At 44.9% G+C, this 14,258-nt stretch overlaps 1 protein-coding gene across 2 annotated transcripts in view; it reads left to right on the top strand.

The window, feature by feature from the left end:
• LOC138664936 (arf-GAP with SH3 domain, ANK repeat and PH domain-containing protein 1-like) overlaps positions 1-14,258 on the top strand; it is a 288,656-nt gene that overhangs the window by 233,226 nt on the left and 41,172 nt on the right. For both annotated transcript variants that reach the window (XM_069751989.1, XM_069751988.1), the window contains exon 10: positions 13,867-13,967. In XM_069751989.1, the coding sequence (XP_069608090.1) occupies positions 13,867-13,967 (101 nt within the window). The remainder of the gene's footprint in view (positions 1-13,866; positions 13,968-14,258) is intronic.

Raw genomic sequence — 14,258 nt, 5'->3', positions numbered from 1 at the left:
TCTTTAAAGGGAACCCGTCACCCCGTTTTTTGAGATTGAGATATAAATACTGTTAAATAGGGCCTGCGCTGTGTGTTACTATAGTGTATGTAGTTTACCCCGATTCCCCACCTATGCTGAGAAATAACTTACCAAAGTCGCCGTTTTCGCCTGTCAATCAGGCTGGTCAGGTCGGGAGGGCGTGTTCACAGCGCTGGTTCTTCCTCAGCTTTACGTTGGTGGCGTAGTGGTGTCCGCATGTTGAGGTGACTAATCCACTGTGGGCACGTGAACAAGCAGCGCGCGATCTGCGCTGTCATCCCTTTCGTTGGTGGGGGCGGCCATCTTCCTGGGGCCGCGCGTGCGCAGATCGAGTGCTCTGCTGCATGGGGCTTCAGGAAAATGGCCGCCGCGATCTCTAATGCGCACGCGCGGCATCCCGCGGCCATTTTCCTGAAGCCCCGTGCAGCAGAGCACTCGATCTGCGCACGCGCGGCCCCAGGAAGATGGCCGCCCCCACCAACGAAAGGGATGACAGCGCAGATCGCGCGCTGCTTGTTCACGTGCCCACAGTGGATTAGTCACCTCAACATGCGGACACCACTACGCCACCAACGTAAAGCTGAGGAAGAACCAGCGCTGTGAACACGCCCTCCCGACCTGACCAGCCTGATTGACAGGCGAAAACGGCGACTTTGGTAAGTTATTTCTCAGCATAGGTGGGGAATCGGGGTACACTACATACACTATAGTAACACACAGCGCAGGCCCTATTTAACAGTATTTATATCTCAATCTCAAAAAATGGGGTGACAGGTTCCCTTTAACTCCTGACCCAGCTGCTCTGCTCCTTCCTCTTCCAGGGCCTTTACCACTGTAAACTCATGAGTCATGCAGGGAAAAGACATCCTGAAGGATTCAGCCCGTCAGTTTTTAATCACGTGATGTTATAAACCTAATGAAAAAGAGAAGAATTAACAGAGTAAAAAGGCAAAATGAGCAATTGTAAGTACACAGTGCTATATAATATGATGACTGAAATATAATAAGGAGATTAAAACTTTGATATGAGGAGTGCTTATTTCATAAAACATGCCTGCCTTTTTGCAAAAAGAGCGCCTTCCCCTGTCTACGGGTTGTGTGTGGTATTTCAGCTGTGCATCATTACCTTCAATTGAGCTAAGCTGCAGCATCAGAAGCAAACTGTAGACAGTGGCGGCGCTGTTCATTTTTTAAAAATCTTAGACAATCCCTTAAATACTGTATGTCCTTGAGATAAAGAAATAGTTGTATTGAGTAATTTGGATTTATTCCTATACTGTCAGAAGGAAAACCAATACCCTGTTATTACTATGTGTAATTCAGTCTATTAGTTTTCCCTGGATTGCTCCTTTACCTTTCTTCATATACAGGAAATTCTTTACATGTATCTTCTACATGTGTGTATAAATATGTGTCGGTGATGACTTCTAAGATGTCGGTGAATGGTTTAGCTATGCGCTGTGCTAACCAGGAAAGACCACCCATTGAGACACTAGACCTCCAACAGAATCGCGCCTGTCGCCTCCTATTTTCATCTACTTTGCCGCCAGCGGGTTGAATGGAGACTATTCAGCCAGGAAGAGAAAAGCTGGGAGCTGTAAGCACTCGGCATAGTAATATTAATGGGCAGGAAGACGTTGAAAGGACTCAGGATGAGATTCTCCCTTTCCATCGAGGCATATGTACATGCCTGAGCATAGGTATTGTCGCAGGATGATTTAGGGAACAGGTCTGCATTATTATTTGAGCATTGAACCAGAATATTCTACTGCCTTCCCAGCGTTCCTTTAATGATAGAGATCTGAAATTGACGTAGGCAGGCATATGTTTTTCTGTAATTTACATACATTAGTGCAGGTTTGTTCCGGAGAAAAAGGAACACTTTCCTCCGAAGAATCCAATTAGACCCAAATTCACAGGTGTTGTAGATACATATGGTGAAAAAAGACACAAGTCCATCAAGTTCAAATTTTCTACATCAATTAGACCTTATTTTTCTCCTGATTAATTCTAACTCTCGGTACCATTACTTTTGAAAAAATAATCTTGCCCTTTTTTAGATGCTGATGTAGTAACGGCCACTGCTATCTTAAACAGTCTGCCTGCTCTAACTGTAAAGAACCCTTTCCTGTTTAGATGTGTAAATCATCCTTCCTTCACATGTAATGAATGGCCTTCAGCCTATGCAAGATCCTTGGAATACAAATAAATCCTGTGCCAAATCTGCCAATATTCACGGCATGTACTTGTACATGGACCTGAAATCACCTCTACAGCCATGTTTTTTCTTAGCTGAACAAGACCAACTTTTCTAAACTTTCAGAAGAGCGACCTCTCATCCCATTTAACGAAGCCCCACCATGAAGATTTTTCGTTTTACTAACCCTGTGTATATATTCATGTAGTGTAGTGTGTGTATTAATATATTCATCTACTGCCGCCTTCTCTGTTCTGCTCCTCTTCTCAGTGAGGTCACCACTCTGCAGACTCTCGGAGTCACGCTGCGCTCTGGGTGACCTGGAAGTGGCTGTTACTGTGTAAGCCGGTGAAGTCAGAGCAAGGCTCCATACAGTTACATTGTAAAAAAGACATCCGGCTCATGTGTAGAATGATCCAGGGTCTGAATAGCAGTGACGTCACTGAGAAGAGGAGCAGAACGGCGTTGGATACCAGAGGAAGTGCACATATACACAGATTTAGTACAAAAACCATTACATGGGAGGGCTTCTTTTAATCCCACTCTTGCATTAGCAATCACAATGAGCAATAGTCTTCTTCTCCCTTTACCACCCTCTGTCCATGTATCTGGGTCTGTGAAAAAGCCAACAAATTCACAGTCCATATGTAATGGACATAGTAGAGTAGTAGTAGAAGGGCTATTCCGGCTGGTAAAGAAAATAAATCCTGAACAATATATTCTACGTCAAAGCCATTTGTTAGGATCCTTCACAAGAGATGAAAACCCATTCATGATAAATCCTGAAACAATGTAACTCCAGTGTGAACAGAGCCTTACTCGGCGACTGTAGGGGAAAATAACTCGGTCTGGACGGCTGTGTATCTGAATCTGTGTGTTTCTTTCCCAATATTCATCTTTGTGTCCCTCTTCTCTCCCTTTGCTTTCCAAAGTTCAGAAGAGTAAGTTAATCGATTTTTCTTTCATTTCTGGTCTCTGTGCTGCTTTATTCGCAAATATCAAAAAATGACATTTTGCAACAACAGCTCCGCGTATTTACAGAAAAAGTCAATATTTATCTCCCAGACAGGAAATTATCTGGATTACTGCTTTTCACTGGCTTATAGCTGGCACTTTCTCTTCTCCGCTATTTGTGTATATATTACATCAGTTGATTGTTGTCGTTTTCCACTTTCATTTCTTTTTTCATCATTTTAATTAATAAACTCTAAAACCTTAGATAGAAACTAAATGAGCATGTACCCGGCTGTAAGTAAACAGTATATATAAATAACAGGGGGTACTTAGAAAACAACAAGGTGTGCCACAATCGGGTCGCTCATATCCTTTTGCATTAAAACCTCAATTTGTGTCAGACGACTTCAATGTAGATGGGGCAGAACAGGACCCGGGTCCGACTGGTCAGTTACCTGGCCATGAGAAGCTATATAGGGTAAATGACATGCGCAGCTCAAAAAAGGGGTAACTGAAAACATGGAGACTAGCGGGGGACCCACACAGCTTTGGAATAAGTACTGAAGGTCATTCATTTTTTTGTATTTTTAACCTCTTCTTGATATAGGATGTAATGGTATGTCCTATTCCTATGTTCTATGTTTGGAGCGGGCTCAGGAGCTGAGTCTGCACCACAGCCGACATCTTACTTTAACAACAGTGACCAATTCTTGCTCTGATCTGTTTAACAATTTAAATGCTGCTGTCTATATTTGTCGAAGATCTCTCATCATATTTAGTCATCTTGTGAAGACCTGCATGGGCTGGACTTCTTACGATATCATCATTTTATTAATATACTCCCTCAGGGGGACTAAACAATAAAGTAAGAATGGAAAAAAAAGTAGGCATTAAAAATTATATATATATACTGTATATATATATATATATATATATATTTATATATATATAATCCAATCGCCCTCCTTTTCCTTTTGTATACAGTATATATTTGGTATTGCGTGCATAAAAGTTTTTTCTTATCAGTATATAAAATTAATTATCCTGAATGGTAAAAACTGTTACATTAAAAAGGATCAGAATACCAGAAGTCTGTTTTATCAGTGACAGATCTCCTTAATAAAAAAATATGCAAAAATTAAAAAGCTATCTGGAAATATATCTATCTCAGGTCCAGTCAATGCACTTAATTGCCTTTTATTCAATGTACATTTTCAGAGAACCCCCTCCCCCATCAGACCATTTTCCACTGCAATTTTGGGTTGTATTAAATATGTTTCCATGTCTTCCCTAAGAAAATGATGCTGTACCTGTCAATACAGCAGAAATACTTCAATTTTCTAAATTGAACCATACATTGTGTCATCCCAGCATCCTAACTAAGCATTTTTAAGTATGACTAATAACAATTTTCACTATTCGTAGAAAAAATGCAATTAGACTGTACAATTTAAGTGTTTGTCAAAATGAGGCAAATTATTATTTTTTTCAGTAATTACAATAGGGATAGCAGCCTTCAAAAAACTAATTACTTTACACGGACTGGATGAAAAGAGAACATTAATGGGTCATTTAATATGCCATTAACCAGTCCTCTCACTAATAGTATTCCGATAGGAGGAGCAATACTTCTCGGGTTGTTGGAGAGAGAGCGGCTCTGACAGATTAATTAGCAATGTTATGTTCTGAATGGATAACTTCTGTCAGCCGGCAATGGCGTATAATGGGGAGAGCTTCCATAAGGCGAATACCTGTCTGTCAGTCCAATGTACTTTACGCTATCTGCTGATAGACACCAATTATGTTTTTCTAGAGTTAACCCGTAAAAAAGCACAAAGTCACTAAATTAGACCGAAACTTTGCATTTGCTAAAAGCCAGATTTTTAGATTTTACAAATCTGATTAGGTGCTACAGGCAAATTCTCCTCTTTTCCTTTACAAAAATATGATAAATTTGCCTGCTCCATAGATTGAGTGGTTGGATCGGAAATGACCATATCAGTGTTCTGTAATGAACTCTCCATGTTTGCGTACAGCTAAATGAAAGTGTTTCCCATGAGAAGGTTACGCTCATTGTAACCAGATGTCTTTGCCTATATGTGGTTTCTTTACCGATTGCATTTTGGCAATATCAGAACAGCATTAGTTGGGGCTCGGGCCCATTCAGACGTCAGTTTTTCACGTACAAGTTCTGTCCATGTGTTTTATGCATAGAACTTGTGCCTTTTATAGTCTATGGGACAGTGTACATGCCCATGTAGTTTTGCAGACCCAGTGGTCCACACTAGCAGAAGGAGATATGTATAACAACCCTGCTGGCATTACTGCATGGCCACCCATTCCCCACCTGGATTACACTCAAACTCACTTACTTCTCTGGGCCTTGTAGTGACTTCTCTCTGCTGCCAGCTCCATGCTGTGTGCCTTATGTCTGCTGTTTGCTCTGTGCATGCTCTGTCTGTGTGCATAGGGGGGCGGCGCCGGCAACTCCTGTGACTTATTGAGTCTGTGTGCACCTTGCCAAGGTGTCCCCGGCCAATTGCAATGAGGCTACCTGTAATTAAGAGATCCCACCCATTGGTGGGGGCCTGTGCAACTTACTCCCTCAGTCAGTTCATAGCTGCTGAGGTGCCAGGCCCTGTCTCTTTTACTCTCATGTCTGCCACCCAGGAGGGTGTTGTACCCTGGTCTGTGTGTTATGTAGCCACCCAGTGGGGCTTAGTACCCTGGGCTATGTCTGCCACCCAGAGGGGCGTCGTACCATGGCTTTTGTCCATGTCTCTGTGCCTTGACCTGTTCCTGACTTTGTCTTAGCCTAGTCCTGTTCCTGTGTCTGTTTATATCCCTGCCTTGGTTTCCTTTCCCTGCTGTGCGTACTCTGTGTCTTGCTTTGTTCTGCTTTCGGCTCCGCTCTCTGCGATCTTGCTTTGCTCCTTGCTCTGCATTTTGTGACCTTGCTCTGCACTCTGTGGTTTTGCTGTGCACTCTGTGTCTTGCTCTGCACTCTGTGGTTTTGCTGTGCACTCTGTGTCTTGCTCTGCACTCTGTGGTTTTGCTGTGCACTCTGTGTCTTGCTCTGCACTCTGACTTTGCTCTGCTCTCAGCTCTGCACTCTGTGGCTTTGCTCTCAGCTCTGCTCTCTGTAGCTTTGCTCTGCACTTTGCTTTGAGGTACTCTGACTTTGCTCTGCTCTCAGCTCTGCACTCTGTGGCCCTGCTCTGCGGCTCCGCTCAGCTCTCGCTCTGTGGCTCCGCTTCTTGCGGTTCTACCTTGCTCCACTCCTTGCGGTTCTACCTGGCTCCGCTCCTTGCGGTTCTCCTGTGTTTCTGCACTTGGCTCCGCCTCCAACTCTTGGCTCCGCCTCCTGTGTTTCTGCACTTGGCTCCGCCTCCTGCATTTCTGCACTTGGCTCCGCCTCCTGCTCTTGTCTCTGCCTCCTGCGTTTCTGTGCTTGGCACCGCCTCCTGCTCTTGGCTCCGCCTCCTGCATCTCTGCTCTTGGCTCTAGCTCCTGTGCTTTCGCTCTGCATCCGCTCTTGCCGTCTTAATGTACCTATTCTTAAGTCCTCCTGTCTGAACAGTTTCTTAGGCTGGTTTCACATTTGGCGGTTTTTTTTTGCGTTTTTGTGCAAAAAAAAACGCAAAAAAAGCATGCGTTTTTTTCCCTATACTTAACATTAAAACGCATGCGTTTTTTGCATGCGTTTTGTTGCGTTTTGACAACGCATGCGTTTTTTCTCTGCATGCGTTGTGTTGGAGAAATGCAACATGTAGTAATTTTAGCTGAGTTTTTTTGCCGCAAAAAAACTCATGCGTTTTTTTGCGGCAAAAAAAACGTATTGATGTCTATGTAAACGCATGCGTTTTTAAGCACATGCGTTTGCATGCGTTTTTATAGAAAAACACAAGAATACACACTGAAAAGTCACCCCCCAACCCTAACCCTAGGGATCCTAACCCTAACCTTTAGGGTTAGGGTTAGGATCCCTAGGGTTAGGGTTAGAGTTTGTGTTTTAGGGTTAGGGTTAGAGTTTGTGTTGGGGTTAGGGTTTGTGTTAGAGTTTGTGTTAGAGTTTGTGTTAGAGTTTGTGTTAGGGTTAGGGTCCCTAGGGTTAGGATCCCTAGGGTTAGGGTTGGGGTTAGGGTTAGAGTTTGTGTTAGGGTTAGAGTTTGGGTTAGGGTTAGAGTTTGTGTTAGGGTTAGAGTTTGTGTTAGGGTTAGGGTTAGAGTTTGTGTTAGGGTTAGAGTTTGTGTTAGGGTTTGTGTTAGGGTTTGTGTTAGGGTTTGTGTTAGAGTTTGTGTTAGAGTTTGTGTTAGAGTTTGTGTTAGGGTTAGGGTCCCTAGGGTTAGGATCCCTAGGGTTAGGGTTGGGGTTAGGGTTAGAGTTTGTGTTAGGGTTAGAGTTTGTGTTAGGGTTAGAGTTTGTGTTAGGGTTAGAGTTTGTGTTAGGGTTAGAGTTTGTGTTAGAGTTTGTGTTAGAGTTTGTGTTAGGGTTAGAGTTTGTGTTAGGGTTTGTGTTAGGGTTTGTGTTAGGGTTTGTGCTAGGGTTTGTGCTAGGGTTTGTGTTAGGGTTTGTGTTAGGGTTTGTGTTAGGGTTTGTGTTAGGGTTTGTGTTAGAGTTTGAGTTAGAGTTTGTGTTAGGGTTAGAGTTTGTGTTAGGGTTAGGGCTTGTGTTTTAGGGTTAGGGTTAGGATCCCTAGGGTTACCCATCCACTCCAGAATCCAGTACAAAACTACTACCCTCATCCACAAAGCACTCCATGGCTCAGCACCACCCTACATCTCCTCCCTGGTATCAGTCTACCACCCTACCCGTGCCCTCCGCTCCGCTAATGACCTCAGGTTAGCATCCTCAATAATCAGAACCTCCCACTCCCGTCTCCAAGACTTTACACGTGCTGCGCCGATTCTTTGGAATGCACTACCTAGGTTAATACGATTAATCCCCAATCCCCACAGTTTTAAGCGTGCCCTAAAAACTCATTTGTTCAGACTGGCCTACCGCCTCAATGCATTAACCTAACGATCCCTGTGTGGCCTATTTATAATAAAAAAAAAAAAAAGGTTCCTCGCATCATGTTCTGATACACTTTATGCAGTATTAGCCCTCTGTGTCTGTACTGCTACATACTTAGGCAGGTAACTGGTTCATGCAGCTTTACATGAACACCTGAGCCTTACACTATGGCTGGTCCGAATAACTAAAGCAATTGTTACCATCCACCTCTCGTGTCTCCCCTTTTCCCCATAGTTTGTAAGCTTGCGAGCAGGGCCCTCATTCCTCTTGGTATCTATTTTGAACTGTATTTCTGTTATGCTGTAATGTCTATTGTCTGTACAAGTCCCCTCTATAATTTGTAAAGCGCTGCGGAATATGTTGGCGCTATATAAATAAAAATTATTATTATTATTATTATTATATTATTATCCTAACCCTATCCCTAACCCTAGGTATTTCTGTTTATAGTGGGTTTTCTAGTTAATTTTGATGACTGGCAGCTGTCACACACTTCTCATCATGCGTTTCAAAAACGCAAACGCAGGAAAAAACGCATGTAAACGCGTCAAAACGCCGCGTTTGGGTTAAAACATGCAAAAACGCATGCGCCTAAAAAACGCGTTTAAATGCGTTTTTTCACCAAATGCGTTTGCGTTTAAAACGCCGCGTTTTTAAATGCAAATGTGAAACCAGCCCAACCTGTTTTACATACCAGCCTGCAGACCGGTCCCTACTGGTTCTTCCAGTGTACCAGCCTTGTCCGCCTGTCCTGCCAGAGAGCCAGCCATGCCCGCCTGCCAGTGTCTCTGCTGTACCCATCCGCCTGCCTGTGTCCCAGCCGTGCCCGCCTGCCAGAGTGCCAGCCATGCCCGCTTGCCTGTCTATGTTCCGTTCCCCGGTGGGATCAGCAGCCACAGCCAGACACCATTCTGGAGTGGTACCTGGTAGCTTCCTATTGCACAAGTCTAACCTCACCATCAGAGGCTCCAGCTAACACCTAGGAAGCTACTTAGTTATGCCCCTTCCAGGGAAGTTTGGTCTGTGGTCCAGTGGGGCCACACCCCGCACACCCGCGCCAAGCAGTCGGGGTGCGAGCGTGACAATATGTCTAATTTTGAAGTCTATAGGTCCGTGAAATGAATCAGATAGCACTTATTTACTGTCCATGTGCTGTCTGTTTTTCACTGACCAACTGGAGAATCTTGAATTACCTTCAGAGGCGTAGCTAGGGTTTTGGTCCAGGGGGGGGTGAAGCTTCTGAGTGGGCCCCTAACCAGGTAACCTTGATTACAACTTGGTGACGCGCCCTAATAGTGGAGGAGGACCTCAGCAGATGACAGCGCTGTTACTGAAGATAATCTCTATATAAAGACCAATATGGATATTACCGCCATATGGTCAGTGGTAGATACCAGTCCTACAGAACATATAAGAGATCACAGCACAGTTACAGATAATGTCTTACCGCTGACGCACTTTCTGATGGAATCGTTCATTTTTCTCGTCTTTTCCATCTGGCCCAGACCGACACGACAACTTCTTCCAGCAACGACTCACCTGCAGAGAATACAACAAAGACACATTTAACTTCTCATATTCCAGCCATCACCATCTACTACCAACCTGCACAAACTCCTCATCCTGCTGATAGCCCAATACTGAGCCGCTGCTGCCGTATGTGTCCCTATTACTGCACCTGATACCCCAATACTGAGCCGCTGCTGCCGTATGTGACCCTATTACTGCACCTGATACCCCAATACTGAGCCGCTGCTGCCATATGTGTCCCTATTACTGCACCTGATACCCCAATACTGAGCCGCTGCTGCCGTATGTGTCCCTATTACTGCACCTGCTGTGTGGTTCTCTGTGCCCTCTAAATTCTAAAGCAACTCTCTACAATATAGTAATGCCAGGTGCAAGTGGCCATGGTCCTGAGCATCGCACACCTTGTGCTTTTTGTTACTCCAGTAACATTGCAGCTCTGAAATATGGCAAAACTTGTGGCAAATGGCATCTTGGAAGCTTCACGCTTGATTTTCCTCAATTCATGGGCAGTTATTTTGCGCCTTTTTTACCCAACACGCTTCTTGCGACCCTGTTTGCTATTTGCCATGAAACGCTTGATTGTTCGGTGATCACGCTTCAAAAGTTTGGCAATTTCAAGACTGTTGCATCCCTCTGCAAGACATCTCACAATTTTGGACTTTTCAGAGCCCGTCAAATCTCTCTTCTGACCCATTTTTCCAAAGGAAAGGAAGATGCTTAATAATTAAGCACACCTTATATAGGGTTTTGATGTCATTAGACAACACCCCTCCTCATTAGAGATGCACATCACCTGATTTACTTAATTGGTAGCTGGCTCTCAAGCCTGAACAGCTTGGAGTAGGACAACATGTATAAAAAGTATCATGTGATCAAAATACAGCTTGCCTAATAATTCTGCACACAGTGTAGTCAGACCCTGTAATGAGGCAGCCCCCATAGTCAGACCCTGGAATAAGGCAGCCCCCATAGTCTGACCCTTTAATGAGGCAGCACCCCTATAGTAAGACCCTGTAATGAGGCAGCCCTCATAGTCAGACCCTGCAATAAGGCAGCCCCCATAGTCAGACCCTTTAATGAGGCAGCACCCCTATAGTAAGACCCTGTAATGAGGCAGCCCTCATAGTCAGACCCTGTAATAAGGCAGCCCCCTTAGTCAGACCCTGTAATAAGGCAGCACCCCTATAGGCAGACCCTGTAATAAGGCAGCCCCCACAGTGAGACCCTGTAATAAGGCAGCCCCCCATAGTCAGACCCTGCAATAAGGCAGCACCCCTATAGGCAGACCCTGTAATAAGGCAGCACCCCTACAGTCAGACCCTGTAATAAGGCAGCCCCCACAGTCAGACCCTATAATAAGGCAGCACCCCCCCATAGGCAGACCCTGTAATAAGGCAGCCCCCTATAGGCAGACCCTGTAATTAGGCAGCACCCCTATAGTCAGACCCTGTAATAAGGCAGCCCCCACAGTCAGACCCTGTAATAAGGCAGCCGCCCATAGGCAGACCCTGTAATAAGGCAGCACCCCCATAGTCAGACCCTGTAATAAGGCAGCACCCCATAGGCAGACCCTGTAATAAGGCAGCACCCCTATAGGCAGACCCTGTAATAAGGCAGCACCCCTATTGTCAGACCCTGTAATAAGGCAGCACCCCTATTGTCAGACCCTGTAATAAGGCAGCACCCCCATAGGCAGACCCTGTAATGAGGCAGCACCCCTATAGGCAGACCCTGTAATAAGGCAGCACCCCTATTGTCAGACCCTGTAATAAGGCAGCACCCCTATTGTCAGACCCTGTAATGAGGCAGCCCCCATAGTCAGACCGTAATAAGGCAGCCCCCATAGTCAATCCCTGTAATAAGGCAGCCCTCCATAGGCAGACCCTGTAATAAAGCAGCAGCACCCATAAAAAAAAATACCTCTCTTCATCCTGGTTCCTGCGCTGCTCCCGCTGATCTCCTGACAGCGGGCTCCGAGCAGTGACGTCAACGTGCCTGCTGTCAGTGTCGGCGACGTCAGACGCCGACACTGACGGGGATAATGGGGGGGAGGAGCGCAGCGCAGAACGATTCTCCCTGCTCTGCCGCAGAATGTAACTGTATCGGCGAGATGCGTGCAGTGTAGCTCCGGGTGGGTCCCCTCAGAGCTCTGGGCCCGCCCGGGGCGCCCGCACCCTCTGCCCCCCCGGTAGCTATGATGCTGATTACCTTCATCTGTTTTCTTATTTTGCATACAAGAAAAACTGATGAAACCTTGATGGTAAAAACTAAGGCCAGGTTCACATTGCGTCAAGGCAGTCCGTTAGATGGACTACGTTACACCGCGGCATAAACGCGGTGTAACGTAGTCCGTTACGGCCGCCATTGACTGCAATGTCGGACGCATCGCTAGCGCACGCCCACAATGGGCATGCGCTAGGGATCTGCCGTCATTGAGTGACGGACCCGGAGACGCGGGCTGCAGCGTTTCCGGGTCCGTCACTGTTAGCACAGATAGAGCTAGCAGCTGCTGTATCTGCGCTATCGCCATTGAACGCCGGCACTTGTGCTAGCAGCAGCCTGTTAGCGTATGTGCTGAACGGGCTGCTGCCAGCGCAGTGTGAACCCGGCCTAAGCCACTGACCAAACTCTGTTAAAATTTGATCCACAACAAAGTTTTTCTTGCATATAAGAAAAGTCACTGATGTCTGAATGACCTGTAGTCCACTGTATGAACTCACATGGTTTAAGCCAATGTCCATATTATCATATTATGACACCATACAGCTTACAAAGTTGTACGGGCCATTACTGTGCCTCCATATTGCAGAGCTCTAGCTAGGTATTCTTTCTTGGCAAGGGCGCCATTTTTAGACTTTGCCCTATATGTGCTGTAGTTGCTCCCCCCATCCCAGCTGCATCCGTCTGACTTCATAAGGAAACTTGCAGAATTTTTCCAACCAGATTATTAAGAAAACAAAATTAGCAAGAAACAAAGGGACATCCTCCATCACATGCCACATGTATGGAGCCTAAGGCTTTGGAAGGAGTTGTATGTTGACATGTGCTGCCATTCTTGCTCTCTGCAGAAGATGATACAATAAATTTAGAATTTCAGACCATTACTTGAAGCCATTGTCTGAGCTTTAACACTAGGACTACTGGTATAGTCATTTTGACTACTTACTTGCAGTAGTTCTAGTCAGGGTTCACGAGTCCAGTAGTCCTAGTGTTAAGGGAACCTGCTATCTGATGCTGCGTGAACCACGAGGAGTATGAATCGGAGACCAGCTTCTGCATTACAATCATTAATGTTTTAAGCTTTATTCACACATTAATGTTTTTGATCAGTATTTCATCAGCATTTGTAAGCCAAAACCAGGAGTGTCTCCAAAACACAAACCAGGTGTCAATCTTTCAGTTCTAGTTTTTCTCAGTAAGTTCCTCTCCAGGTTTCGTCTTACAAACACTGATGTGTGAATAAGCCCTTGCTCTGAAACGTTGCAGAAGAACAGTAGAAAGGGAGGTTGGGGACAAGGTGAATAATATAAGAAGCATGTCCAGAGAACCTTCTGCATGCCTTCTCAGCTAGACTGATACACACGGGGGTACATCTGTTAGTCTAGGTGAGTTGGTGGAGAGATACCAATGGGGGTTCCTCTTGGACTAGTCACCACCTCCAGCCCATGGTTCAGGCATCAGATCTCAGATTCATTTTAATCAATATTTTTGTAGGGAAGGGTGTTCAGTCAGTAAAATATGACTAAATGTATTATTCCAGCTGCAGCTTCAGGAACCAAGTCCGAGTTTGCTCTGGCCGCCAGTTCTTCGTGAAGTCCTCTAAAAACACCCTAATATTCTCCTTGAAAACAGTTGAATCCTACATCATAAAAAAGAGCTAGCTGCATGGTTAAATTAGCAAATCCTTTCATCTCATTATCTGTCATGGTGAAGTGCTGTATATACGAGCACAAATACTCATTGTTCCCCCAGATATGGCGTGCTCATAACTGTCATCGAAAAAGTCCCTAATGAACGCTCAGTTCTGCCAGAAATTAATTGTTCAGAATAGAAAGGCTTTTTATGTCATCTTTGAAATAACAATTTCATGGTTTTTTTTAAAGTGATGATTTTGGATTAGTTACATAAATTGATGTTATTTTTTGCAGGATTCAATCAGTAAGCAGATTGTGTACAGCATGCATCAGCTGCAGGGAAACGTGCAGTACGGCACTGAGAAACATGGATACTTGTTTAAGAAGAGCGACGGGTACGTGATTGATAAGAACGCGTGATCTAACCTGTGATTCGTACCTAATAATGTACCGTAGACCTCCGATCTGCTTCATGACGTAAGGATTACATGAACATGATGCGTCAGCTTCGTTAACACCGGCGGTCAGCATTCAGATTGCATAGCAGCCTTGTCCACATACATTACCTTGGTCAGTGAAAATTAAGGGGTCATAACATTGACAAGTAAATGATTAATCTGCAATCAAAACAGTCAAGTAATAGCTGCTAGCGCAATTTACCTCCGTTTTGTTTGCATATATTTTTG

Source organism: Ranitomeya imitator, chromosome 2 (assembly GCF_032444005.1).
Source record: "Ranitomeya imitator isolate aRanImi1 chromosome 2, aRanImi1.pri, whole genome shotgun sequence".
Lineage (NCBI taxonomy): Eukaryota > Metazoa > Chordata > Amphibia > Anura > Dendrobatidae > Ranitomeya > Ranitomeya imitator.
Note: the sequence above shows the minus strand (reverse complement) of the source record. Positions and strands in the feature narration are given on the sequence as shown.